The following is a 24452-nucleotide window of genomic DNA, read 5'->3' as shown; positions in this document are numbered from 1 at the left end:
ATTTGTTTTGTTTACTTTCATGTGTTTCTCACATCTGTTAATAAGAGTTTTTATCTGGTTTTATTTATCAACAAAGGAGCGCAAACAAACAGGTGTGTAATCTGATCCTCCTCATAATAATGACACAAATATATAAATAAATAACTTTAACATTTTAATTTAAAGAAGCAGTAACATAACAGTACACTTAATATATATGAACATATTACCAAAAATATGCTTTAACATTAATACAACAATAACCAGTATACCTTCAACAACAATAATTAATAAAATATCAAAGAAAAAAAAAACAAAGCTAGAGGAATTACAAATCATATAAGGAATCTGGTTCCAATAGCAGAACATATAAAATGCTATTAGAAATAGCATTATTTTAAGTGTTTCAAGAAGTTAACAATCTACATCACTTCTTGTTTAAAGAGGGGCTCACAACATTAACAAAATAAATACATAAAATCGAAAAATTAATACATAAAAAACAATAACGTTCATATTAATTCATTATTGCTATATTTTATATCTTTTAATGCATGTTTGTCAGTTTTATTCATTTAAATACTCAGTTGTTTATTCATTGTTGTTTCGGTTTATTTGTTTTGTTTACCCTCACGCGTTTTTACCTTGTTTTTAGTTATTTAATAACTTATTTATTTCATTTATATAGTGGTTACCTGCTATCCATTTATTTGTTCATATAATGTTAATGTTTTAATGGTATTGACACACTACTGTCTGTGTAAACATTTAGGCTATTCAGGTGTTATTGAACATTTTCTTTGGTACTTTATTTTTTACTTTACACTTTTAAATCTCACATTTTAAATCTCACATATTTACTTTCTTTTACTGTGTATGTACTGTACGTTTGTGTGTATGTATTTACATCGACTTTTCTTTATTATTTGCCTACATACTTTTTATTAACTTTTTTGCATTCATTTATTTATAGGTTTATTAATATTCACATTTTATGCTTCTTTTTAAAATATATTATATTCACATATGTTTAAAAACTATATGACCTACAATCTTAGTAGGACTAAGTATGTCTTACTATCAATAATTAATATATATTCATCAATTTATTTAGTTTTTTCTAATTTTTTTATTTAATTGTAATAAAATTAATAAAATTATGTGGCAGCACGATGTCGCCTCAAAGCAAGAAGGTCCTGGGTTCGATTCCCAGCCGGAGCGGTCCTGGTCCTTTCTGTGTGGAGTTTGCATGTTCTCCCCGTGTCTGCTTGTTTTTTCCATCAGGTGCTCCGGTTTCCTCCCACAGTCCAAAGGTGTTCAAGTGAGGTGGACTGGAGATACGAAATTGTCCATGACTGTTTGATATTAAACTTGTGAACTGATTCATCTTGTGTTACTGTTTCTGTCATGAATGTAACCAAATTGTAAAACATGACGTTAAAATCCTAATAAACAAATAAATATTTAAATAATATTAATAAAATACTGACAGCCTCGGGAGAGGAGGTGCGATGACGTCACTGGCGTCACTAGCACGCGCCCCGGCTGTGCACGTGTGAGCTCGTGCTGGTTCAGTAGCGCCGCTTTTACTCTTCAATAAAAACACATAAAATCTGCCAACATGGGCAAAAAGTTAAAAGTTGGAAAAACCCGAAAGGATAAATTTTATCATCTGGCTAAAGAGACGGGTAAGAATTCTAAATCTATGTTGTGTGTTTATAGTAAAATCTATCGGATCATAACTGATTAGCCAGTTGCTAACTGAAGCATGCTGTATAGAGCAGTTTAAATAGATCTGTTTATTCATACCACCAAATAAACTACGTTTATATTTTCATATAAGTTATGCATCACATTTTAAATGTATTTTTTAGAAATGAGAATCTTTCTGAGACTAAGCATTCATATATTATAACCTGAATATAATCAAGCGTGGTATGGAAATGAATAAATGTTATTAAAACATTAGCAGGTTTTGAGTAGGGATGAATACTGAAACATTACACACACTATCATTATTACAAATAATACCTGCCGAAAATCAGCATGGTTTAATTTAACTAACATTAGTACATCGTGCAAACTGGATAAATGTGACCAAATCTAGATCCCAACTGCCATCAGACCCATGCAATGTTGTATCATAAGTCCCACTATTACCACTGTTATTGTCTCTTGGCAATCAATCTCTTATTGTTTTAACATTCTTTTCATTCAGGTTTTGCATGACCGGTGACAGGGCAAGAAAATGCTGATAATGCAATCCATGTCATATACATGCCATATACATGCAAACCATTTTATACATGACCAAAGGTCTAGATTTGGTAAAAGAGATCTTTAAATATGTGTTTGTGTTTTTTTAGGCTATCGATCTCGTTCGTCCTTTAAGCTGATCCAGCTGAACCGTAAATTCCAGTTTCTACAGAAAGCCCGGGCTCTGGTGGACCTCTGTGCTGCTCCAGGAGGATGGTGAGTTTTATTCGCTACATCTTTCCTCACAAACCTTTGGCCATTTATTTCGTTTTCTTCAACATTTCTGTGCCATTTTACTTGCTACAGGTTACAAGTGGCATCCAAGTTCATGCCAGTATCCAGTCTCATCATTGGTAAGTGCACGCTTCACTTTTAAGCTTCAATTTATGAATTTATTTATATGTTCTGACTCCCTGTCCTCCTCCCGTGATCAGGAGTGGACCTGGTTCCGATCAGACCCATTCCCAACGTGGTCACCCTGCAGGAGGACATCACGACAGAAAAGTGCAGACAGGTATTTGTGGTATTTGATACGACTATCCTGTCTTTGGTTGTTTTCCTTAAAACACAGTGCTGCTTTTACTAACGCATGTCTGTTGAACAGGCCCTCAGGAAAGAGCTGCAGACGTGGAAGGTGGACGTGGTGCTTAACGATGGAGCGCCCAACGTGGGGGCTAACTGGCAGCATGACGCCTTCTCACAAGGTATGCATGATAAACAACGATTTCAGGAATGTTCAGTGGGGTTCAAGTCAGGACGATAGCACTGCCATGTAAAGGCTATCACAGTCAGGAGTGACTTTATCCTGGTCTGGGTTCCAGCGGTAGGTGGCTAATGTAATTCACCGCTGTGTCACCCAGGCGCTTTAGGGGACGTTGTGGGTGTTTATTTGAAACAGAAGGGGGAGCAAATAGTTTAAACAAACTTTTAGTACAAATAAGGGCGGTACGGTGGCTCAGTTTTTAAAGGGGGAAATATGTACCCACATTAGTTTTTGTTATTAAACAAACTTTTAGTACATATATCTATTTTAAATATACACATAAGGTAATGAGTGAAAACCTGCCTAATATGCTGTCAAAGAAATGATTGTGTATGAAGGTGAAGGAACAAAATCTGTTAAAACAAGCTAAATGCCATAGCAAACACTCTGAACATCCCTGTCAGCCATTCTGGCAGCTTAATTTAGCAGCATAAAAGCCAAACATGAACAACTTAGTGGTGAGAGAGCTAATAACAACTAAATATTAAGTAACGACAGTGAATAACGATGCAATTGTTTTGTTCCTCTCCTCAGCTCATCTCACTCTAATGGCTCTGAAACTGGCCTGTGAGTTCCTTAATAAAGGAGGAACCTTTATCACCAAAGTCTTCCGCTCCAAGGACTACCAGCCCCTCATGTGGATCTTCCAGCAATTCTTTAAAAAAGTGCAGGCCACCAAACCACAGGCGTCCCGTAACGAGTCTGCCGAAATCTTCGTCGTCTGCCAAAGTAACGTACCTGTTTCTGCTAATGAACGCACAGATGTTTGCCTAAAAACCCTGTATAGTTCTTCCTAATTTGAGAGATTTTCTTTCTCATCAGGTTTTCAGGCTCCAGACAAGATTGATAATAAATTCTTTGACCCTAAACATGCCTTCAAAGAGGTGGAGGTTCAGGTGAAGACGGTGAGAGAGTTAGCAGCTGTGAAGAAACCCAAAGTAAGAGCTCTAACCTGATAACGTATCAAAGTCAACAAATGATCACGATACATTGTTTAACTGGGATGCTCTGTGTGTGTTTGTTTTTTTTAGGCGGAAGGCTATGACGAAGGGGACCTGACCCTCTATCACACTTTCTCAGTTACGGAGTTTTTGCGAGCTGAGAACCCGGTGGACTTCCTGAGCAAAGCCAATGAGGTACGATCTAAATAACTACAGTACAATATACAGTGACACTGTTGGTTTTATGGCAGAGGCTGGCACCTGAGCAGCGTACACATCGGCACAAAAGTGCACTAATTGTTCTGTTATAAAAGCTTTATTTTAGCGGTCCTTATTAGTGACACCCCTTGATTTTTCGGAGACAGGATTCTGGAGATCTGGGTTTCAGACTTGTCTTTGGTTACAGTATGTGACGACTTTGGCACGTTCTGCTCATGGCCATAAAAAATGTGGGTCATTAAAGGTTTTTTTTTATTGCAGCACAAATTGCAAAATGTGTAACTTGCAACACAACTTTTACTTTATGGTCAAAGTATGTGGACACCTGACCATGAGCTCATTGTGGACATCCTGTTCCAAAACCATCCTGTTCCTCTTCTTCTCTGTGAAGGTTTTCCACTAGATTTTGAAGTGTGAACACTTGAACCTAACACACAAACATATTTTATCATCATTTATGAGCGGAAAAACGCATCGGTCTGGCAAACCTGTGATATATCCCAACACTAAAACATTTTTCAATGAGCTCTCCAGACAACAACCTAAAGAACCCTTTCAAAAAGACTCCGGACCTTATGAATGATCAAAACATAAAACACTTAATGTAACACTGTAATCCAGGGGTGCCACGGCCTCTGTGCAATAAAATTAATACAAATTCCTATTACTTTACTGTAAACAACACATCCTTTTATTACACTCCAAAATTTTGTATTCTGACATTAAACAATACACACTTCCCTTTAAAAAAATAAAATAAAATCTTTGGAGCTGCCATGTAGTTCAGGAACATTAATGCAGATAAATGATAATTGTTTTATGAGAAAAGGACATGTGGAGTGTTTTAGACTAGGATCAAACTAGGATCGTTTCGGAAAGGGTAACGGGACACAAATGCCCCGCGGGCAGTAATTCGGACACACAAGTATTGTTTCTGATGGTAACCGGTATATGACATGAATAGAGCCGAATATGTGCTAAGGTGGCAAAACACAATAACTAACCAACTGATTTTGGAGTGCGTCTGTGGGAATTCATGCACATGTAGTCCCAAGTTCATTTGTGAGGTCAGGGACTAATGTTGGGTGCAATAGGGGATAATTTCAGGTCTCTGTGCACCAGCTTTAGCTCTGTTTGAGTGACTTACTCCCTTCTGCTCTCAGATCACCTTTGATAATCCAGTGCTGGAGTCCCACTCGGCTACGTCTCCTGAGATTAAAGAATGCTGCACGGATATCAAGGTCCTGGGGAGGAAGGAGCTCCGGTTGGTATTTGTTTGTATTTGTAACTCTTTACTTCATGATTTCAGCATATATTTCTGATCTTGGCTTAACGTTTTCAATCTGTGTTCGGATGTTAGTCTGTTGTTGTCGTGGAGGTCTAAGCTGAGGAAGTTCTTGGCCAGAAAGCTGAAAGAGGAAGCCAAGCAGCTGGACCAGGAGATCAGGTACTTCAGACAGTCGATCTAAACAGGAACAGACGTCGATGTTCTGTCAGACGGACGTGAAAAGTAGCTTCTGTGTCTCTTTATTTTGGTTCAGCCTCGACTCTAGTGATGACGACAGTGATACTGAAAGGAAAAGCAAAAAGAGAAGCACAGAGAAGAAAGGAGATGATGAGGAAGATGAGGACGAGGAGATGGAGAAGAAGCTGGCTGAGCTGAAAGGACAGGAGATCGCTGACCTGAAACGGTACATTTTTCATAAATGGCTATTTCGGGATAAATAACATATATGTCTAATATAATAAAATATGCTTTGCAGGGAGCCCAGGTGGCACGGCGGGATATTTTGTTAGCTTACCAGCACAGAGATTCTGAACACCCCGGTTTGAGTCTCGGCTCTGCTACCGATCGGCTGGGCGCCATCTAGCGGACACAATTGGCAGTGCCTGCAGCAGACTCAAATTGGCCACTGTGTCTGCGGGGTGGGGAAATGACCGGACTAAGCGGATGGGGTCTTCGAACGCTGTGTAAGGACCCTGGTTAGCAGATAAAGGTGCCTGTGCAGAAGTACGGGCGTACAGAAGGAGTCTGCTAGGACTGCGCACGCGTACGTGTGCCTCCTTGAACGCAGCAGCGGAAGACAGTTTAACTACACTAAATCGGGATAAAAAGGAGAAAATGCATAAATAAATAGGAAAAAATGCATCTCTGAGATTCTTTTTGGAATGAGGACACGAGTAGAAATCAAAGAAGTGTAAGACCTAAAATAATTTAAGGTTTAAGGACAGGTTTAAGAACACGTTTCTTTGTAGGGTGTCTTTATTTTGGACGAATTTGACAGGTACTATTTGGGGGAAAAATATGCAGTCGAACTGGGAACCGATTAATTCAGTGCTGAGCCAAAAGAAACAAGAATATATCCACATAAATACACATTAAACTGTCGGTTATTTACCAGTGCTGTAAACACACCGCATGTTAGAGAGAATTTGAGATTTGGAGATGAATTCTCACGTAGAAGAGCCTGATGCAGTTCTGATTTGACCAGGGCAAATTAAATGCAAATATGCATCATAAACTGCGGTACCTCCCTCATCCCCTCTTTGGCTGGTCCTGTATTTAGGGATCGCCACAGTTTTTATTCTGGGTGCTCCTCCTGACACAACTAGGCTTGGGACTCACACTGAGAGCGCACTGACAAGCGCACCTTCGAACGTCTAGGCTGTTCGGCCACCTGTCTGTGTGGAAGCCTGACCAGCCGATAGCGCCTATGAGATATGTACTGTGCTTGCGTGATGTACCACTGTGTAATTACTGGTCTGTTTTTAAATTGAACAGTGTTTGCATTTTCACTTTATAAGTAATTTGCATTGATTTCCCATGGTTCTCAGTAGAATTACTAGCACAACATGTTCTTGTGTATTTCTGTACATAAAATGGAACTGATTTGTTTCTAATGTGGTATTATTGTTGTTCACAATATAAATTATCCTGCAATGCTGATATTTTTGTGTTTGTAGCAAAAAGAAGAAGCTGTTGAAGGAAAGACAAAAGCAGAGAGAGCGAGTGGAGCTGAAGATGGACCTGCCTGGAGTGTCTATTGCTGATTCTGGGGAATCCAGCATGTTCTCCCTTAGCACCATCAATAAAGCCAAGGTACTGCGCTGTCTACACTTGCATTAGATTAACTGTAGCTGTGGTGCACGGTTTCAGTTTTGTACACTGCCACTGAGTTGCCAGCTCCCTCAACGGTATAAGCGCTTGTGGTAGTGTGGGGGTCACATGGGGCTTAGCGTGCCTCTCCATACATTTTACATCTGTGTGCGGACAAAATACTGGCAGGTGATAAGAAGTGGCCGCAGTTTTGACACGTGTTGAATACATGTGGTGATTCGACTGCCAGGTTGTCACTGTTGGACCCTTGAGCAAGGGCCCCTAACCCTCAATTTCTTAAACAATATGCTGTTACAGGACTAAGTCGCTTTGGATAAAAGCATCCGCTAAATGCAGAAAATGTAAACGTAAATAATCAGATTAGGGCCTCCTTCAGACTCGACACGGATCAAGTTTATCTGCCAATCTGTTTATGCCACCGAATACTGTAATATTGCGTTCTTCACTGTCTCTCCTGCAGGACCTGGATAAACTGGCACTCGGGGACATGAAGGCGGCCGATGCCCTGGTGGACGAGGAGCCGGACGATGATGTTCACGTCTCTGAACCCGAGAGCGACGTTGTCTCTCTGGCCTCGGACCTGGACGAGGACGACATGGCTGAGATCGAGGAGAAAGAGCAGCAGCTGAAGAAGAAAATTCCCAAGAAAAAGTGAGTGGCACGTCCCACCGTCCACAGAGACGCCCCTGCTAACTTTGCATGAATTTAACTATTTAAATCACATCCTATGCTATCACGTCCATATAATGGATTACAACTCAGCAGGAATAAATATGCGTGATTAAATTAGTCGTATCTAGTTCCCCTTATCACTCTTTACCGCTGCAGACCCCCTTCCTGACCTAGGAAGTAGCCAACCGCTTCTTTTCACCTCCCTGAGAGCAGGACTTATAGAGAGTCACGCACTGATCTCTATTATTTACCATCTTTGTGCAGACGACGTTGACCAGCAAGGGCGGCGCGTTGGCTAAGTGGGTAACACTGTCGCCTCACAGCAAGAACGTCCTGCGTTCGATCCCCAGGTGGTGCGGTCCGGGTCCTTTCTGTGTGGAGTTTGCATGTTCTCCCCGTGTCTGCGTGGGTTTATTCCGGGTGCTCCGGTTTCCTCCCACAGTCCAAAGACGTGCAAGTGAGGTGAATTGGAGACACTAAATACTGTCCAATACTGTGTTCGATATAACCTCGGATGACCATGATGAATCTTGTGTAATGAGTAACTACCCTTTCTGTCATGAATGTAACCAACGTGCAAAACATGACGTTAAAATCCTAATAAATAAACAAACAAACAAACGTTTGTGCATAGCCAATCATTTCTTGAGATCTCAGCAATTGCGGGCTAGTGCATCAGACCGTTGTGTCATATACATATACTTTACTGCTATAGAAAGCCCTTAATATATACATATATATATATATATATATATATATATATATATATATATATACATATACAGATGGACAGGATGTTTTGCTTTATCACAGCTTGTTTGGATGCTGCCACCTGAGCATGAAAACCTCATGTGCATGAAAACACACAAATTTGATTTTAATGTTGGTATACATGTACCTGTGTTTCCTCCAGAGTTTCCTTCACTGAGGAAAAAGAGGATGACGAGGGTCAGGGAAATGTGCTGCTGGTGGATTTGGAGGGAAAAGATAACAGGAGAAATCGTGAGACCAGCATGTGGTTTAGCAAGGTGGGTGAAGTTCTCTAATCGGTCAAGACCTGAAGTTTGGCTGAAGCTCTGTATAGCTTACGGAGAGTAGCAGGGGTGTAATGATACCTAACACACAGTGTCGGGCTTTAATATATTATATTTGGTACATAATACAGATCCTTTTTATTACAGAGGGTAGAACTAGTTCCATTCATTAATAGAGAGAGAGAGATTGGCTATGACTAAATGGAATAAAAAAGTGAAATTGTGCTGTTTATCTCTCTCTCTCTCATTGCTGCCACCATTTCCACCCCTGATTGAGGCTGGGTGAGGCTGTCATGCACCCATTTTGCCTGCCAGGGTCGGGTGTGCAGAGCCACGCACTGCTATCTGTGATACTGGCACCTTGATTGGTCAGTAGAGTCGGCGCTTGCCCCAGAGACGAGGAACCCTTTTTATCAATTGTGCATCCCTCTGCATACACACAACCAGTCGTGTGTCTGTGTAGGCTGTGTAGGCTGTGTAGGTGCCTGGCCGACTGATAGCAGAGCTGAGATTCGAACTCAAGAGCTTGTGATCTCAACACTGGAGTGCTAACCTGTTTCACTGCTGTGCCACCTGAGCACACAACCGTTCGTTATTATAAATGCTTTATTAGCCACAAAGCTAGATCAAAAGAGACTTGCACATACACCATTATTTAGAGTACAATCATTTCAAAACAGATGATCAGTATTGAATCTGAGCGTGTTTTAAAATCAGCGCAACCTGTGTACCGCCGTATAAACAGCCTCAATGTGCTGATACGGTGTTAAAATCGATCAATCGATCATTCATTTTAAAATCAGACGTGTGTGATCTTAGGATATCTTTGCTGAGTTGGACCTGGATGGAGACAGAGATGCACTGAAGGAACTCGAACAGACCCAACTGCTCCAAAACAAGAAGTCTGCAGGTAATTCTGATGCCAAGATTGTTTGTATTTTGTATTTGTATTAAGTTTATTATTCTGTATTAAGTCTTGAACTTGAACAATGCAGTTGAACAATGGCGCGAACAAAGAAGACCCCTACATAACAATTCTGATCTCTAAACCTACTGCTAGTCTGTAGGACCTAAAGTTGGGTTACAACATGATTAGGATAAGTGGGAACGGGGGTGGCTGAAGCCCAGTGGTGGATTGGCACCCTCTTGTCTTGGGTATTCCTGCCTTACACCCACTATTTCCCATTGGCTCTCGTTGCCATGACCCTGATCAGTATAATAAAAATGAATTAATAATAAAAATGGACATTTTATCCCTGTTTTATGATCCGTATTGATTGAAGATTTCCACCACTGTTTAGATCGAGGAAGTTAATGATCTAGCTTTATTGCAAAATCTCTACCTGTATTGGGGTTCGTGCTGCTCAGCCCTCATTTGAAATCCCTTCTCCTTTCAGGTAAGGGTAAAAAGAGGAAGGCTGAGGAGGAGGCAGAACCTGGTGTGAATAAAGAGGAGGAGGAGGTGAAGGCGGACACACCCATACAGGAGGCAGAAGAGGCAGCAGGAAATGAGGAGGACAGTGATGATGATGATGATTCAGATGACGACAGCAGCGATGATGAGCAGTAAATGTTATTTTTAGCTGCACCCTACAGCCTCTACAGGGGCCTGTTAATACGAACGGTTTGTTGTTTTTGCTGTCGGCTGTTTATCGTTAAAGCATATTTTCGTTTGTGAACAGAGAAATCGCGAGAATGAAGAGCGCCTCTGGTTCCAGTGACCACCGCGACGATGAAGACGACTTCCAAGTGGTTCCGGTCGAGAGCATAAGTACGTAGCTGAGACTGGGGGAGACTGGGGCTCGGTTTAGGATGCTCTGTAGAATATTTAATCACACCTACACTGTTCTCTGATTGGTCTTCTCTGGGTGTCTAATAGCATTTAGATTTGATATCATATACACTTATTTTACAGTATTTTGCATTTTGTCCCTTGATGCATGGTCATTAGATCCTGACCAGTATAAAGAGGTGGTTAAAAAAAAAAAAAAAGGGTCTGCCCGAAAACCTAGTGAGGTACCTCGGTAGAGTTTTCGAATACATCGTATCGAATCTCGGCTCTGCCATCCGGCTGGGCTGGGCGGCTACATGAACAACGATTGGCCTGTTGTTCATAGGGTCAGGGGCAGGTCGGATCATGGGTCCTCATTGCTGCTGCGATTACGACCCCTGCTGGCTGATTGATGAGGAATAATGCTGATCAGGGTGTGGCTCTCCGTGCACAGTGCTGATCGGTATGTATGAACTCGACTCGTGTGGGTGAAAAATGCGGTCTGTACTGAGCACGTGTCGGAGGGGGGCGTGTGTCAGTTGAGAAGCGTCCTCGGTCAGCGGTGGAGGGTTGAATCAGTGGAGGATGCAATCGGGGTAATTGGACACGACTAGATAAGGGGGGGAAAGGTTGGGAAAATAGAAAATTTAAAAAAAGTAATAAGAAGAACTCCGTTGGTTGCTCCGCATTCGTCCGCCACGTTTGTCATTTTTTGTGAGAAAAGTTGTGGCGCACTGAATGCTGGGATTGCCTTCAACGCTGAGGAGGCGTCGGACGCTCCCTCGTCATTCAGTCAAATTATCACTCAGAATTAAGGCGCCTCAGTAGGAGCATTTTAAGGAAGCTTAGGATTTAGACACGCCCTCTTCTCAGGAGTGTAGTACGATGTAAAATGCATCTATATAGAGAGATCACCAGGTTTTCAGACAGACCCTGTGTTTGCTATGATGCCACAGTAGTTTACTATATTTAAATTTTTTGGCATTTAGCAGGCGCTTTTATCCAAAGCAATTGTGGGTTAAGGGCCTTGCTCAAGGGCCCAACAGTTACAACCTGACAAAGGTGGGGTTTGAACCAGCGACCTTCTGCTTACTAGTCCAGTACCTTAACCACTAGGCTACAAATGCCTACAAAACCTTTGTTTACTACAAACAAAGGTTTCTTAATCTTAGACTAACGTTTTATCTTTGATTCTGTCGACTGTGATTTAAAATTAGTTTTGCGTTTCTGTTCAGGTAAACGTGCTCGGATTCTGGACCCCGAGGGTCTGGCTCTGGGTGCTCAGATCTCCACGTCCAAAAAACGACGCCGGGACCTGATAGACGATTCATTTCACAGGTGAAATGCCCTGTTCTTGTACCATGTATTTAATAGATTCTGATTGTTGGTTGTGGTGATTAACATACTTATCACACTTGCGTTAGATTTGCCAAATCTGAGGACGCCAGCGAGGCCCCAATGTGGTTCGTAGACGACGAGAAGAGGCACAGAAAGAAGCCAATTCCAGTCACGCGAGACATGGTGGAGGAGTACAGGCAGAAGTGGAAGGAGATCAACAGCCGCCCCATTAAGAAACTGGCTGAGGCTAAAGCGCGCAAGAAGAGAAGGGTGAGGGACCGAAACACGCTGGGAGGAAAGAGGCGGAGAGGAATCTGAGCACACGTGTAAAATTCACTCGTGATGATTGTTTGTGTGCAGACGCTGAAGAAGATGGAGCAGGCCAAGAAGAAAGCTGAAGCCGTGGTGAATACGGTGGATATTTCAGAACGAGAGAAGATGGCACAGCTCAGAAGGTCAGCGACAGGATCTCATTCTCCCACTAAAACACATTCAGATCATTTTTATTCAACCTACTAATAAGAATGCACATTTTTTTCCATTTGGCACAAAACATCCTGCTGTTACCCTTACCCTGTTGCTCTTACGCTGACCGAGGAGGGTCAGCTTCTTTTTGCCCACATAAACAGAGGCCAGGTTCACACACGGATCGCGATCTCTGTGCAGGCGGCATCAACCAGCCAGGAGAGGTCGTGATTGCAGAGGCAACGAGGAATCCCTTTTGCCCTTACACCCAAACGACGTTAGCCAATCATGTTCTGCCTGTAGGTTCCTGGTCAGCCAATAGCAGAGCTGAGATTTGAACTCCAGAGCTCTTTTTGTAGTGCCACCTCCAGCCAAAATCGTTCCTGTGTGGAATCGTCTGCACTTACGTTCCTCCACTTGTCTGTTTCGATTTTTTCCTTAAATTTGTCAATAGAATGCTCAGGTGGCGCAGCGGTAAAACACGCCAGCACACCAGAGCTCACATTTCAAACTTGTCGGTTCAAATTTCAGCTCTGCCATCCGACAGGCTGGGCGGCTACATGAACAACGATTGGCTGTTGTTCATACAGCGTGGGAGCCGTACGGGACTTCATAACTGATGCAATTACGACCTCTGCTGGCTGATTGATGGCGTCTGCACATAGTCGGGGGATGATGCGTTGATCAGGGTGTGGCTCTCCGTACACAAAGCTGATCCACATATGAACTCGCCTCATGCAGGTTAAAAGGATGCAGTCGGCTACTGCACACATGTCGGAGGGGGCGTGTGTCAGTCTTGCTCTCCTCAGTCAGGAGTGGAGATCAGCATCGGTAGAGAGGAAGCGTAATGCAATCGGGGAATTGGATACGACAAGATTGGGAGGAAAATTGGGAAAAATGCAAAAAAAAAAAGAACATCAGACACTATTATTCTAAGGGAATTACAAAATTCTATTGTTTCACTGTAAAATATATAATTTGCTTGAATTATTATTTTTCAGGATTTCTGACCATTGTTTCTGTTTGTGTTTTTTTTGCCCAGCATCTACAAGAAGGCCGGCGTGGGTAAGGAGAAGAGGGAGGTCACCTACATGGTGGCCAAGAAGGGCGCCGGGCGTAAAATCCGCCGTCCACCGGGGGTGAAGGGCATCTTCCGTGTGGTGGATGGGCGGATGAAGAAAGACCTGCGGGGCAAGCAAAGGGAGCAGAGAGACAAAGGCAAAGGGGGCCGAAAAGGAGGAAACAGAGGCAAAGGTGGCAATGGTGGTAAAGGTGGTAAAGGGGCTAAAACGGGTAAAGGCCGTCCGAATAGGAAGTGAGAGGGCAAAACCCTGTGGGACTGCTGATAATGGGCTGAGCTGTGGGGTCGTGCTGTATGGACTACAGCACCGTATTGACCTTGATGTAGTGTGCAAGGCTGGTCACACTCAAGGTGGTCATCTGTATGGACTTCAGTACGTGATCATGCACAAGCTTCTTGTTCAAGCTGATCCATGGTGTGATTGCAACCCAGGTTATGTAAATACAGTTTCTAATGTCATTCTGAAGCTTTGTCTTTTTTTTTGCTCATCATTTGGTGTTTATTTGTTTGTAACCTTTATTTAAACGTCCTTTAAAACAGAGAACGTTTCAAATCTGACTCCAGCCTGTAAAAACCTCATGAAAATGAGGAAAAAAAAAGTGTGAGTGACTTAGTGGTGCTGAGGAACTTACTACGAGTTGTGTGATTCATCTCTTTCAGAGAGGGGTAATAATGGAGTATTTGCTTTTCTAGACGTGTTTCTTTCTGTACTTTTGGTTTAAGTTGATTTCTTTGATTTCTCTGATTTCCTCTTGATTATCCTGTATATATTTTGTATATTATGTCCATAATGTTATGGATTGTAGAACTAGAAACAGTTTTACAGCTATGGATGTTTGCAGCAGAATAAAAACAGTATTCATGTAAGCCTGATTCAGCTTGATTATTACTCGCAAAATTAGCGCAGAAGTATTTAAATGTTTACATTTGCATTCTTCCTGCTTCCAATTCGACGAGTGGGAATGTAAACGGGCCGTGGGAGCTTCACCCACCCGTTGACGTATGAAGGGACCCATGGGGTCTGTGAGAAACGGCTGCGTCAGATGAGCCGTGGCACCGTTCTGAGATGGTCAGGAAGGCAGTCGAGGCAGAAGACTGGTGTCATTGTACTCGACCCGGTGACTGACGGACGGATGGATGGATGGTGGGAGGGAGCGAAAGATGTAGTGATGATGAGGCTGACAGTGAAAGAGAGGGATTACCTCACATCTCACATGTTGTGCTGGATCATTCTCTGCTTTGTGACTTTAACAATGACCGATGAGGGTAAAAAGCTTAAATCGGCAGGGACCGGTCAAGCACATAAACATTAAGCATCAGGGGAGACCACCGGCACCTACACAGAGCTGTAACACACCCAGACTTTCACTTTGACATCACTACAGACGCAGTGAGTACACACACTGTCCTGACTTTATTCTGCAGAAGTGATGCTACAGTTAGTTTATGTGTGTTTTATTAGTACTGTTTTATTTAGGGTCACAATTTAAAGGGTTAAAATGTACATTTATGGCATTTAGCAGATGCTTTTATCCAAATTTAAAAAACACCAAAAATTATTTACGAACAATATTATATTAAAGAAACTACGTCTATATACTTTGTGATTTGGGTTATTTCTGTGCAATAGAGCACAAATACAAGACATCAAAGCAATTAGATGTCCAAATAATGTCATCGATCGATGTATTGAGCTCCAGCAGTATGATTTGGATTTTTTGTACTTGTCATTTTGTGCCTGAATTGCCAGTTGCTCTCTTACATTAGTATAAATGAAGAACAGCTACTATTTAATGTGCAGTTTCCACAAATGAGTGTCTGCTCACAAACAAAAAACGAGACTATGAGATCTAAGATAAATCATTAAAAAACTAATAAACGCAGCTTTTTAAATGCCTAATTAAAAGTCTAATCAGTTACAGATCTCACATTCCTCCGTCAATTTAAATGCAGCAAAGAATGCAAGTTACTTCAATGCCTTAATCCTCTTGTTTGTGTTTGTTCATTAATCTTTGGCAGTTTGGGGCATTTCTGCTATCATTTGTATGTTCTTTACATCTCTTACCTACATTTTTTACTCATTCATTAGTACACTGGGGAGACACTATGACGCAGTGGGTAGCACTGGCGCCTCACAGCAAGAAGGCCCTGAGTTCGATCCCCAGGTGGGGAGGTCCGGGTCCTTTCTGTGTGGAGTTTGCATATTCTCCCTGTGTCTGGGTTTCCTCCAGGTGCTCCGGTTTCTTCCCACAGTCCAAAGACGTGCAAGTGAGGTGAACTGGAGACACTAAATTGTCCATGGCTGTGTTCGATATAACCTTGTGAACTGATGAATCTTGTGTAATGAGTAACTACCGTTCCTGTCATGAATGTAACCAAAAGTGTAAAACATGACGTTAAAATCCTAATAAACAAACAAACATTAGTACACTGAGCAAGAAGGGCCTGGGTTTGATTCCTTTCTTGTGTAGTTTGCATGTTCTCCCTGTGTCCATGTGGGTTTCCTCCAGGTACTCCGGTTTCCTTCGCCAAGTACAGTACAGTAAAGACATACAGTCAGACATTCGGAGCTACTAACATTGCTCAAACTGCATGTGTGTGAAAAAGTATGTGTCCAGTGTGCTTCCTGTCTATCGACCCAAGAATATGACCCACTGTGACCCTGACCAGGATGAAGCAGTGGTCAAAAGACAGTGAATAAATTAGTACACTGATGTGGCAAAGTAATTTCCAGCTTTCTGATCATTTATGATTAGGTATTCATCACACTGAATGATTTTAGATCAGTAATAACTGCTGTTATTAAGGAAATAAATTCTACTGTTATAAGGTTTTTGTGATGTAAGATCATCTGTTTGTGAGCTAAACTGAGACAAACTTAAAAGCTTATCAAAATATACAAACAAACAAAAACAAAATGCTCATTAATGCTAATGTGTTGGAGTGACCTAGTCAAAGTCCTGACTTGAATTTAATACAACTCCATGTCAGAAAAAGTTGGGACAGTATGGAAAATGCAAATAAAATAAAAACACGGAGTTTCTTACATTTACTTTGACTTTTATTTGATGTCAGACAGGATGAGGAGATATTTCATGTTTTATCTGCTCAATTTCATTTATTAATAAACCTCCATTCCTGCATTTCAGGCCTTCAGCACATTCCAAAAAAGTTGGGACAGTAAAGCATTTACCACTTTGTAATGTCGCTGTTCCTTTTCACCACTTAAAAGACGTTTTGGCACCGAGGAGACCAAGTGATTTAGTGTTTCAGCTTTTATTTTGTCTCGTTCTTCCTGCAAACACGTCTTAAGATGTGCAGCAGTACGGGGGCTCATCGTTGTCACATTCAAAATCCTCCACACGTTCTCTATTGGGGACAGATCAGGACTGCAGGCAGGCCAGTCCAGTACACATACCCTCTTCTTCTGCAGCCACGCCTTTGTAATGTGTGCAGCAGGTGGTTTTGCATCGTCTTGTTGAAAAATGCTGGATGTCTGTTAAAGACGATGTCTTGAAGGCAGCACATGTTCTCAATGTACTTTACTACATTAATGCTGCATCACAGAAGTGTAAATGACCTTCACCAAGGGCACTGACACACCCCCATACCATGACAGACCCTGGCACTGACACACCCCCATACCATGACAGACCCTGGCACTGACACACCCCCATACCATGACAGACCCTGGTACTGACACACCCCCATACCATGACAGACCCTGGCACTGACACACCCCCATACCATGACAGACCCTGGCACTGACACACCCCCATACCATGAGAGAACCTGGCACTGACACACCCCCATACCATGACAGACCCTGGCTTTTGGACTTGTTGCTGATAACAGTCTGGATGGTCCTTTTCGTCTTTGGTCCGGCGCACACGGTGTCCATTTTTCCCCCCAAAAAAAGACCTTTCACTTATTTTTACTACTTGCTTAATCCTGGTCAGAACTGCAGTGGGCCCAGTTCCACTCTGAACTACTGGGAAAAAGAAGGAACATGGAGGATTGTTTTTTTCTTAAAAATAAATGTGAATTCATTCTGATCTATCTTCTGTGCCCTTGATTGTAAACATCAAACCTTTTTCTCATAATCTGACAGCTTTGTAAAGGTAAAGCTTGTTTTATTTAAAAAAAATCCCAAAGGTCTGGTGCAAAGGCATCTGCCAGTAAACAACTATAGAATAAACCGTAGAGTACAGAAGGAACATAAGTTTAGATTAGAAATGAGGAGTGTTAACCTGTCTAATAAGATAACATCTCTCATCTGATCTTTATTACAATGAAAATCTACCTGTTCTGAGCTGTATATATAATGTATTGATTTAGAGCAGAATGCTAAACACTGTGATGAATATGGAGATCAGTTGTATACAAAGACTGGGTTTGTTTTCTCTGTTCTTGTATCTGCTGTAGCGTATCTCTCTCTGTTTCTGCATGAATAGTGGTTTTATTTTACAGATGAATGTTGAATTGTAAATTAGCGACACTGGCTCTGCCACTCGCTCGTATTTACATGCCCGCTCTCATTTATTAGTGACCAGTCTGGTATCATGGAATGCGTTTGAAATGTGCTGACCAGTCAGTGGACGGCTTACTTTCTCTGGTACTTTCTCTGTATGAAAGAGATCAAACTCGGATTAATCCCCGTTTGGAAGCTTCGGCGGGTCTGGCTTTCGCTCATGTGCTCAGGTGGAAAAGCACTACGTATATTAAGCTAGCCTACGACTAAAAGGATCTGTGTTCCAATCTCAGCAGTGCTTTTGACCAATCAGGCATCTACATAGACATGATTGACTGCGTCCGACAAGAGTGGGTGGCCGAAGCCCTGCAATGGTTTGGCGTTCCTGCCTTGCTTCCAGTGTTTTCCAGTGGAACCGGACCAGCTGCGACCATGACCAGGATAAAGTGGTTTCAGGAATAAGTACTAAACCATCTACGAAAAAAAACTCCCAGAGGTCTGGGCTGACTTTTTGTTGTGTTCACATTCCTCATGTCAAGGAATGCCCTACATCACTCAAACATGGCAGACTCCCATGCTAAACCCCCAGTGCTTGTGGGGTCAAGAATTAAACGAATTGTTCAGATTTTTTGCAGATCATTTCTACTATGTAGGGCAGTGGTAGGTCTGCAATTAAGCTACTGGACTAGTAATCAGAAGGTCCCTGGTTCAAGCCCCACCAAAACCCTTAACTCTCAATTGCTTGAATTGTACTTACTGATAGTTGGAAGTTGCTTTGGATAGAAGTAGCTGTTAAATGCTGTAAACATACTACCGCCTTTAATCTTTTTACCAAGCATCATTTACACAGTACATTTATTTTCAGAAATTATATTATTTTGTGCAGCTGCTTGTCTGGTTTTCAACCAACCTAAACGCTGCCACATCACCCCACTGCTGCGTCTCTTTACTGGCTTCCTGTAGCCGCCCGCATTCAGTTTAAAACACTGATGCTCACCTACAAAGCCAAAAATAGACCAGACCCAAGCTACCTTAGAGAACTCATCACACCCCGCTCTGCACCAAGCAACCTCCAAGCCTCTAGTTTTGCTTGATTCAAGGAAGACCAGCATAAAGGCTCTTCCCTGTACCTGCACCCATGTGGTGGAACGAGCCTCCCCCGTCTGTCCGAACATCTGAGTCTCTCGCTGTCTTCAGAAGACGATTAAAAACCTTTATCACCTCTTTACTAAGCACTTAAGCTGAGAACCAACGTACTTACTAACACTCTTATACTTAAACTAGAGTAGGAAAATGCTCACTGTGGAAGCTCTTCTGTAAGTCGCTCTGGATAAAAGCGTCTGCTAAATGCTATAAATGTGAATGTAAAACTGTATTATTTTACATAGTGTGGAGTGTTGGATCTTATATAACTGATCTAACTCTTTTTGTACTCTCGCTCTGCAGGAGTACGGTGTGCATTTTCTGGGTCTGTGAACGGACTCTCTCCTGGGCCTGTCCTCCATGATCTACACATTAGCGGGAGGGGGCACACTGAGCGGCGTGGCTGCCCTCATGCTCCTCATCGTTTCTACTGCGACTGACTACTGGATGCAGTATCGCTACTCGGGGAACTTCGCCAATCAGGGTCTCTGGAGGTTCTGCATCAACCGCAAGTGCCATGCTCACACACTCACCGTGGGTAAGAGCTGGGGCGTGACCCAGAGGGAAGGATGGTTTATACTTGGGTATTTTATTAGGTACACTTATCAAACGTTTGCACTTTGTAGTTATACAGTTACTGACTGCCTCCCACAGCGTTCTGGGATGCCACCCGGGCCTTCATGCTGCTGTCTGTGCTGAGCTGCTTTGTCGGTGTTGTTCTGGGTGTCAGTGCCTTCACCAACAGAACCAAGAACACCAGAGTGAGAACAGGAGGCATCACCTTTCTTCTGACTGGTAAAATAATAATTTTTTTAAACAAATATTCTACAAATGAAATAAAGGAATTAAAAAAATTTCAAATTACAAGCTTTAATTGAAAATGAGCCTAAAGGACTCGGGTATGACTCATGTCTCTGTTCACTGTCTGTAAAACATTTTGCATGTTCTCTCCATGTTGGGTTTTCTCTGGGTTCTCCTGTTTACTAAGTAAGTGAATGGAAATTCCCTTCAAGCAGTTGTAGCCAGTGGTGAAGGTACTGGACTAGTAAGCAAAAGGTTGCTGGTTCAATTCTCATCACTGCCAGGTTGCCACTGTTGGGCCCTTGAGCAAGGCCCTTAACCCTCAATTGCTTGGACTGTATACTGTCACTGTACTGTAAGTCACTTTGAATAAAAGCATCTGCTAAAGGGCAAAAATGTAAATGAAAATGTTTGATTGTGTGTTGTAATGGATCTGGACCCACCACAACCCTGGCCAGAATGAAATGCAAAATTAGCAAAAAACTGTTTTTCTGCTTTCATGAATGGAAAGAATGACAAAAAGGAGGATGGAGGTCCCTGTCGAGTCTGGTTCATCTCAAAGTTTCTACTGTATACACCTCCTTGCATTTCTTCCTTTCATGAGGGGGTTTAAACCTGGAATCTGTCAAATGTCCAGTGTAAAAAAAGTCTCTGTCCAAATAAATTCGACTTTACTCGACAGCTGAACCTCTCTCGGTACTCCAGGCCAAATATTGAAGTGCAGGGTTTAGATTTACCTTCTAAAATAAAATAACTATTTATTCATTTTCATGTTTTACCACTGCTTTATCCTGGTCAGGGTCGCTGTGAGTCAGTTTTTCCCTGGAATCAGTGGTTACAATGCAGTAACACACCCAGGATGGGACAAGACATAGCCAATCATGTCATGACTGGCTGACTGGCTGATAGCACCACTTGGGATGTGAACCCTGAATTCCACCTTCTTAAAAGTAAAATATACACAGATAAACCATAACATTAAAACCACCTCCAGTGCTGCAGTGACACTGACATGGTGGTGGTGTGTTAGTGTGTGTTGTGCTGAGTGGAAGACAGCGATGTTGATGGAGTTTTTTAAACACCTCACTGTCACTGCTGGACTGAGAATCGTCCACCAACCAAATATATCCAGCCAACAGCACCCCATGGGCAGCGTCCTGTGACCACTGATGAAGGTCTAAAGATGACCGACTCAAACAGCAGCAATAGATGAGCGATCGTCTCTGACTTTACATCTACAAGGTGGACCGACTAGATAGGAGTGTCTAAAAGTTCTTCTGTAAGTCGCTCTGGATAAGAGCGTCTCCTAAATGCAGAAAATGTTAATGTAATAGAGTGGACAGTGAGTGGACACGGTATTTAAAAACTCCAGCAGCGCTGCTGTGTCTGATCCACTCATACCAGCACAACACACACTAACACACCACCACCATGTCAGTGTCACTGCAGTGCTGAGAATGATCCACCACCTAAATAATACCTGCTCTGTGGGGGTCCTGTGGGGGTTCTGACCATAAGAGTACAAAGCTTTAAAAGGCATTAAATCTGAGGAAGTGTACCAATACTACTTGAGTGTTTCTAATTAAGTGGACAGTCAGTGTATGGTTAGGGTTAGGGTTAAAGTATTAGTTTCCTCCTGGTTTTAACTATAGTTTCTTTTAAAGGCTTCCTTGCGCTGTTAGCTTTGGCTATCTACACCGGAATGACTGTGAACTTTTTTGCTAAGCGCTACATCGAGTGGAGATTCTCCTGGTCCTACATCCTCGGCTGGATCGGCACCATCCTGGCTCTGGCTGCTGGTAAATATCAATCCGTCTTTCAGTCTCGCTTACCACTTGTGTTATTTGTCCCATTGAACACAGTATTAGGTTTTAAATATCCTTTATTAAGCAGTTGAGGCTTAAATTAACACATTTTTGTTTTGTTTCAATCATATGAAGGATGGAAATGTAGAATTATAAGGGGAAACGTTTGAGAAAGAGCTTTAGATTGTAGAAATTGTAGAAGGTTTTTGGTTTGTTGTTGCATGAAAGAATAAAAACAGACTTGAGCATGACAGAACAGGCCTTCCCTAAACTGTTGCATCAAAGTTGGAAGGATATGATTTTGTCTATGCTGTATAATTGATTTATTACACGTGTTAGCAGTTGTTGTAGCTGACACATTGATTCTCTAAAGGGGCAGTGATAGCTCAGTGGTTAAGGTACTGGACTAGTAACCAGGAGGTTGCCGGTTCAAACCCCACCACTGCCAAGTTGCCACTGTTGGGTCCCTGAGCAAGGCCCTTAACCCTCAATTGCTCAAAATTGTGTTGTCATAACTGTAAGTCGCTTTGGATACAAGCGTCTGCTAAATGCCGAAAATGTAAATGTAAATGTAAAGAAACGTAAAGGCACTGCAGTTAAGTTACTGGACTAGTAATCAGAAGGTTGCTGGTTCCTACTGCTGCCAAGATGCCACTGTTGGACCCCTGAGCAAGGCCCTTAACCCTCAATTGCTCACACTGTATTTAGCCGTAATATTAAGTCGCTTTGGATAATAAAGCAAATGTCAATTTAAGACTCTCCCGTCCACACCAGAGCGTTCCATAAATTTACATTTTCAGCATTTAGCAGATGCTTTCATCCAAAGCGACTTACATTACTGTGACAGTATACTGTCTAAACAATTGAGGGTTAAGTGCTTTGCTCAAGGGCCCAACAGTGACAATCTGGCAGCGGTGGGGCTTGAACCAGCAACCTTTGGATTACTAGTCCAGTATCTTAACCACTAGCCCACAACTGTCCCCATATAAATCTACAGCCCGAATATAAAGTGTTTATTTTTCTCTTTATCTTATTTCAGGTGTACTTCAGATCTGTGCCAACCAGAGAAGCCATGCCGAACCAGCACCCCAAAACATTTCGGACAGCTAAACTACTCCTAAAGTTTGAGCTGCACCTCCTGAAGTTTAAAATCATCCACATTTAGATGTTAATCCATATTAAATGCTGAAAGATGAGTTCAAATCTGAGTTGATCTGGTTTAATAAATTGTTTTTTTGTTCGGCATGATTTGAGTTTCTGATGAACGGAGAAGCTGAAATATGTGAATTTGGCCGGATTTTTAAGTGATAACGTGAGTTTAGCAGCAGTGTGAGTGTGTCGCCATCGAGTCTGGAGTTCTGGGCCAGCCTAGTCGGGTGATTGATACGACTTAAGGCTGTGTCTGAGGTAGGGAAGGTCGCACATCACCGTACAGCTGAGGTGCTGGCATGAGCGGCAGAAGAACGGAAGGAAGCATGTGCTAGCCTGCAGCCTTAGTTAGCCAGAATGCACAGTGAAACTAAGAGTATAAGGAACAGAAATACAGTGATGTGAAATAGTATTCACCCCGTCTCAGTTTCTTCTGTTTTTTTGCTAATTTGTCGCATTTAAATCACATTTTAGATCTTCCAACTCATTTAATATAAAATAAAATCATCACAAGTAAACAGATACATAAATAATGAAGTATTTCACTGCTCCAAAACATCCAGTCCAGTTTTAGATTTGGCAGATTTTGTGTCAGACACTTCATGACTGATTGTGAGCCTGCAGATTATGGAGCTGCAGTTCATCCTCTTGACCACCAGATGTCACTATGCTGTATTGTTTTCAGCTCCATCATTCAGCTTACAACCCTTTTACCATTGTCATTGATGTGCAGCATGTAGTCTGGATGCCACACAGCATCTTGGGAGTGTCTTTGAGACCTGGGCTTAAACGCCACCACTCATTGGCATGTTCTCTCCATTGTCAGTTTGGGGTTAACTCTGGGCGCTTAGGTTTCTTTACATTTACCAAACATATCCAGTAGGTGGGTTGATTACTAAATTGTGAATAATTAGATGTGTGAGTAGGTCCCTGTGAGGGATTGACACCTTGTCTAGGGTGGATTTCTGCAGTCTGCCCAGTGTTTCGGGGTAGCTTAGGGCAGAAAATAGTTTGACGATTTTGGGTAAAATAATGGGTTTTGTCTGGGAAAGTCACAGCCTAGTGGTTAAGGTACTGGACTAGTAATCAGAAGGTCACTGGTTCAAGCCCCACCACTGCCAGGTTGCTGTTGTTGGGCCCTTGAGCAAGGCCCTTAACCCTCAATTGCTCAGACTATATACTGTAACTGTATTGTAAGTCACTTTGGATAAAAGTGTCTGCTAAACGCCGAAAATGTAAATGTCTGGGAACTGTGGCCTCCTTCCACCTCTCAAAAATGTTTAGGCTCTGGACCCACTGTGACTTTGATCAAAATACAGTAATATAACAGATCACAATCAAGTTTTACTGAAAACTTGGATCTTAGGGATTTGTGTTTCAATCTCTGTTAGTTGTTTTGTATGTTCTTTAAAGCTTCTTCCAGGTACTCCACTTTTTATTTGCTCC

At 42.1% G+C, this 24452-nt stretch overlaps 2 protein-coding genes across 2 annotated transcripts; both read left to right on the top strand.

Annotated features, from left to right (window-relative positions):
* Positions 1–1524: 1524 nt before the first annotated feature.
* Positions 1525–14492, top strand: ftsj3 (FtsJ RNA 2'-O-methyltransferase 3). Its single transcript, XM_063012540.1, has 21 exons — positions 1525–1667; positions 2346–2451; positions 2542–2588; positions 2670–2749; positions 2840–2939; positions 3533–3727; positions 3821–3936; positions 4030–4134; positions 5322–5422; positions 5519–5605; positions 5700–5849; positions 7123–7258; positions 7737–7927; positions 8862–8976; positions 9802–9892; positions 10380–10548; positions 10665–10753; positions 11989–12091; positions 12178–12361; positions 12452–12546; positions 13599–14492. Exons 1-21 carry the CDS (start codon positions 1601–1603, stop codon positions 13873–13875), a joined length of 2604 nt encoding a protein of 867 aa, XP_062868610.1. The 5' UTR covers positions 1525–1600; the 3' UTR covers positions 13876–14492.
* Positions 14493–14864: 372 nt separating this feature from the next.
* On the top strand, positions 14865–23060 carry lim2.2 (lens intrinsic membrane protein 2.2). Its single transcript, XM_063013079.1, has 5 exons — positions 14865–15027; positions 19555–19789; positions 19906–20046; positions 21717–21851; positions 22897–23060. Exons 2-5 carry the CDS (start codon positions 19612–19614, stop codon positions 22965–22967), a joined length of 525 nt encoding a protein of 174 aa, XP_062869149.1. The 5' UTR covers positions 14865–15027; positions 19555–19611; the 3' UTR covers positions 22968–23060.
* The last annotated feature ends 1392 nt before the right edge of the window (positions 23061–24452 follow it).

The sequence above is a fragment of the Trichomycterus rosablanca genome, chromosome 17 (genome assembly GCF_030014385.1).
Source record: "Trichomycterus rosablanca isolate fTriRos1 chromosome 17, fTriRos1.hap1, whole genome shotgun sequence".
In the NCBI taxonomy this organism is placed as follows: domain Eukaryota; kingdom Metazoa; phylum Chordata; class Actinopteri; order Siluriformes; family Trichomycteridae; genus Trichomycterus; species Trichomycterus rosablanca.
This window is presented reverse-complemented; position numbering and strand designations above follow the sequence as displayed.

Bases quoted from the DNA above. Each gene is read 5' to 3' on its own strand.
- ftsj3 (XM_063012540.1), top strand. From the start codon at position 1,601: ATGGGCAAAAAGTTAAAAGTTGGAAAAACCCGAAAGGATAAATTTTAT. The intron at 3,728-3,820 runs GTAACGTACCTG...CTTTCTCATCAG, and splicing joins AATCTTCGTCGTCTGCCAAA to GTTTTCAGGCTCCAGACAAG. The intron at 10,754-11,988 runs GTACGTAGCTGA...GTTTCTGTTCAG, and splicing joins GGTTCCGGTCGAGAGCATAA to GTAAACGTGCTCGGATTCTG.
- lim2.2 (XM_063013079.1), top strand. From the start codon at position 19,612: ATGATCTACACATTAGCGGGAGGGGGCACACTGAGCGGCGTGGCTGCC. The intron at 19,790-19,905 runs GTAAGAGCTGGG...TGCCTCCCACAG, and splicing joins TGCTCACACACTCACCGTGG to CGTTCTGGGATGCCACCCGG. The intron at 20,047-21,716 runs GTAAAATAATAA...TTTCTTTTAAAG, and splicing joins CATCACCTTTCTTCTGACTG to GCTTCCTTGCGCTGTTAGCT.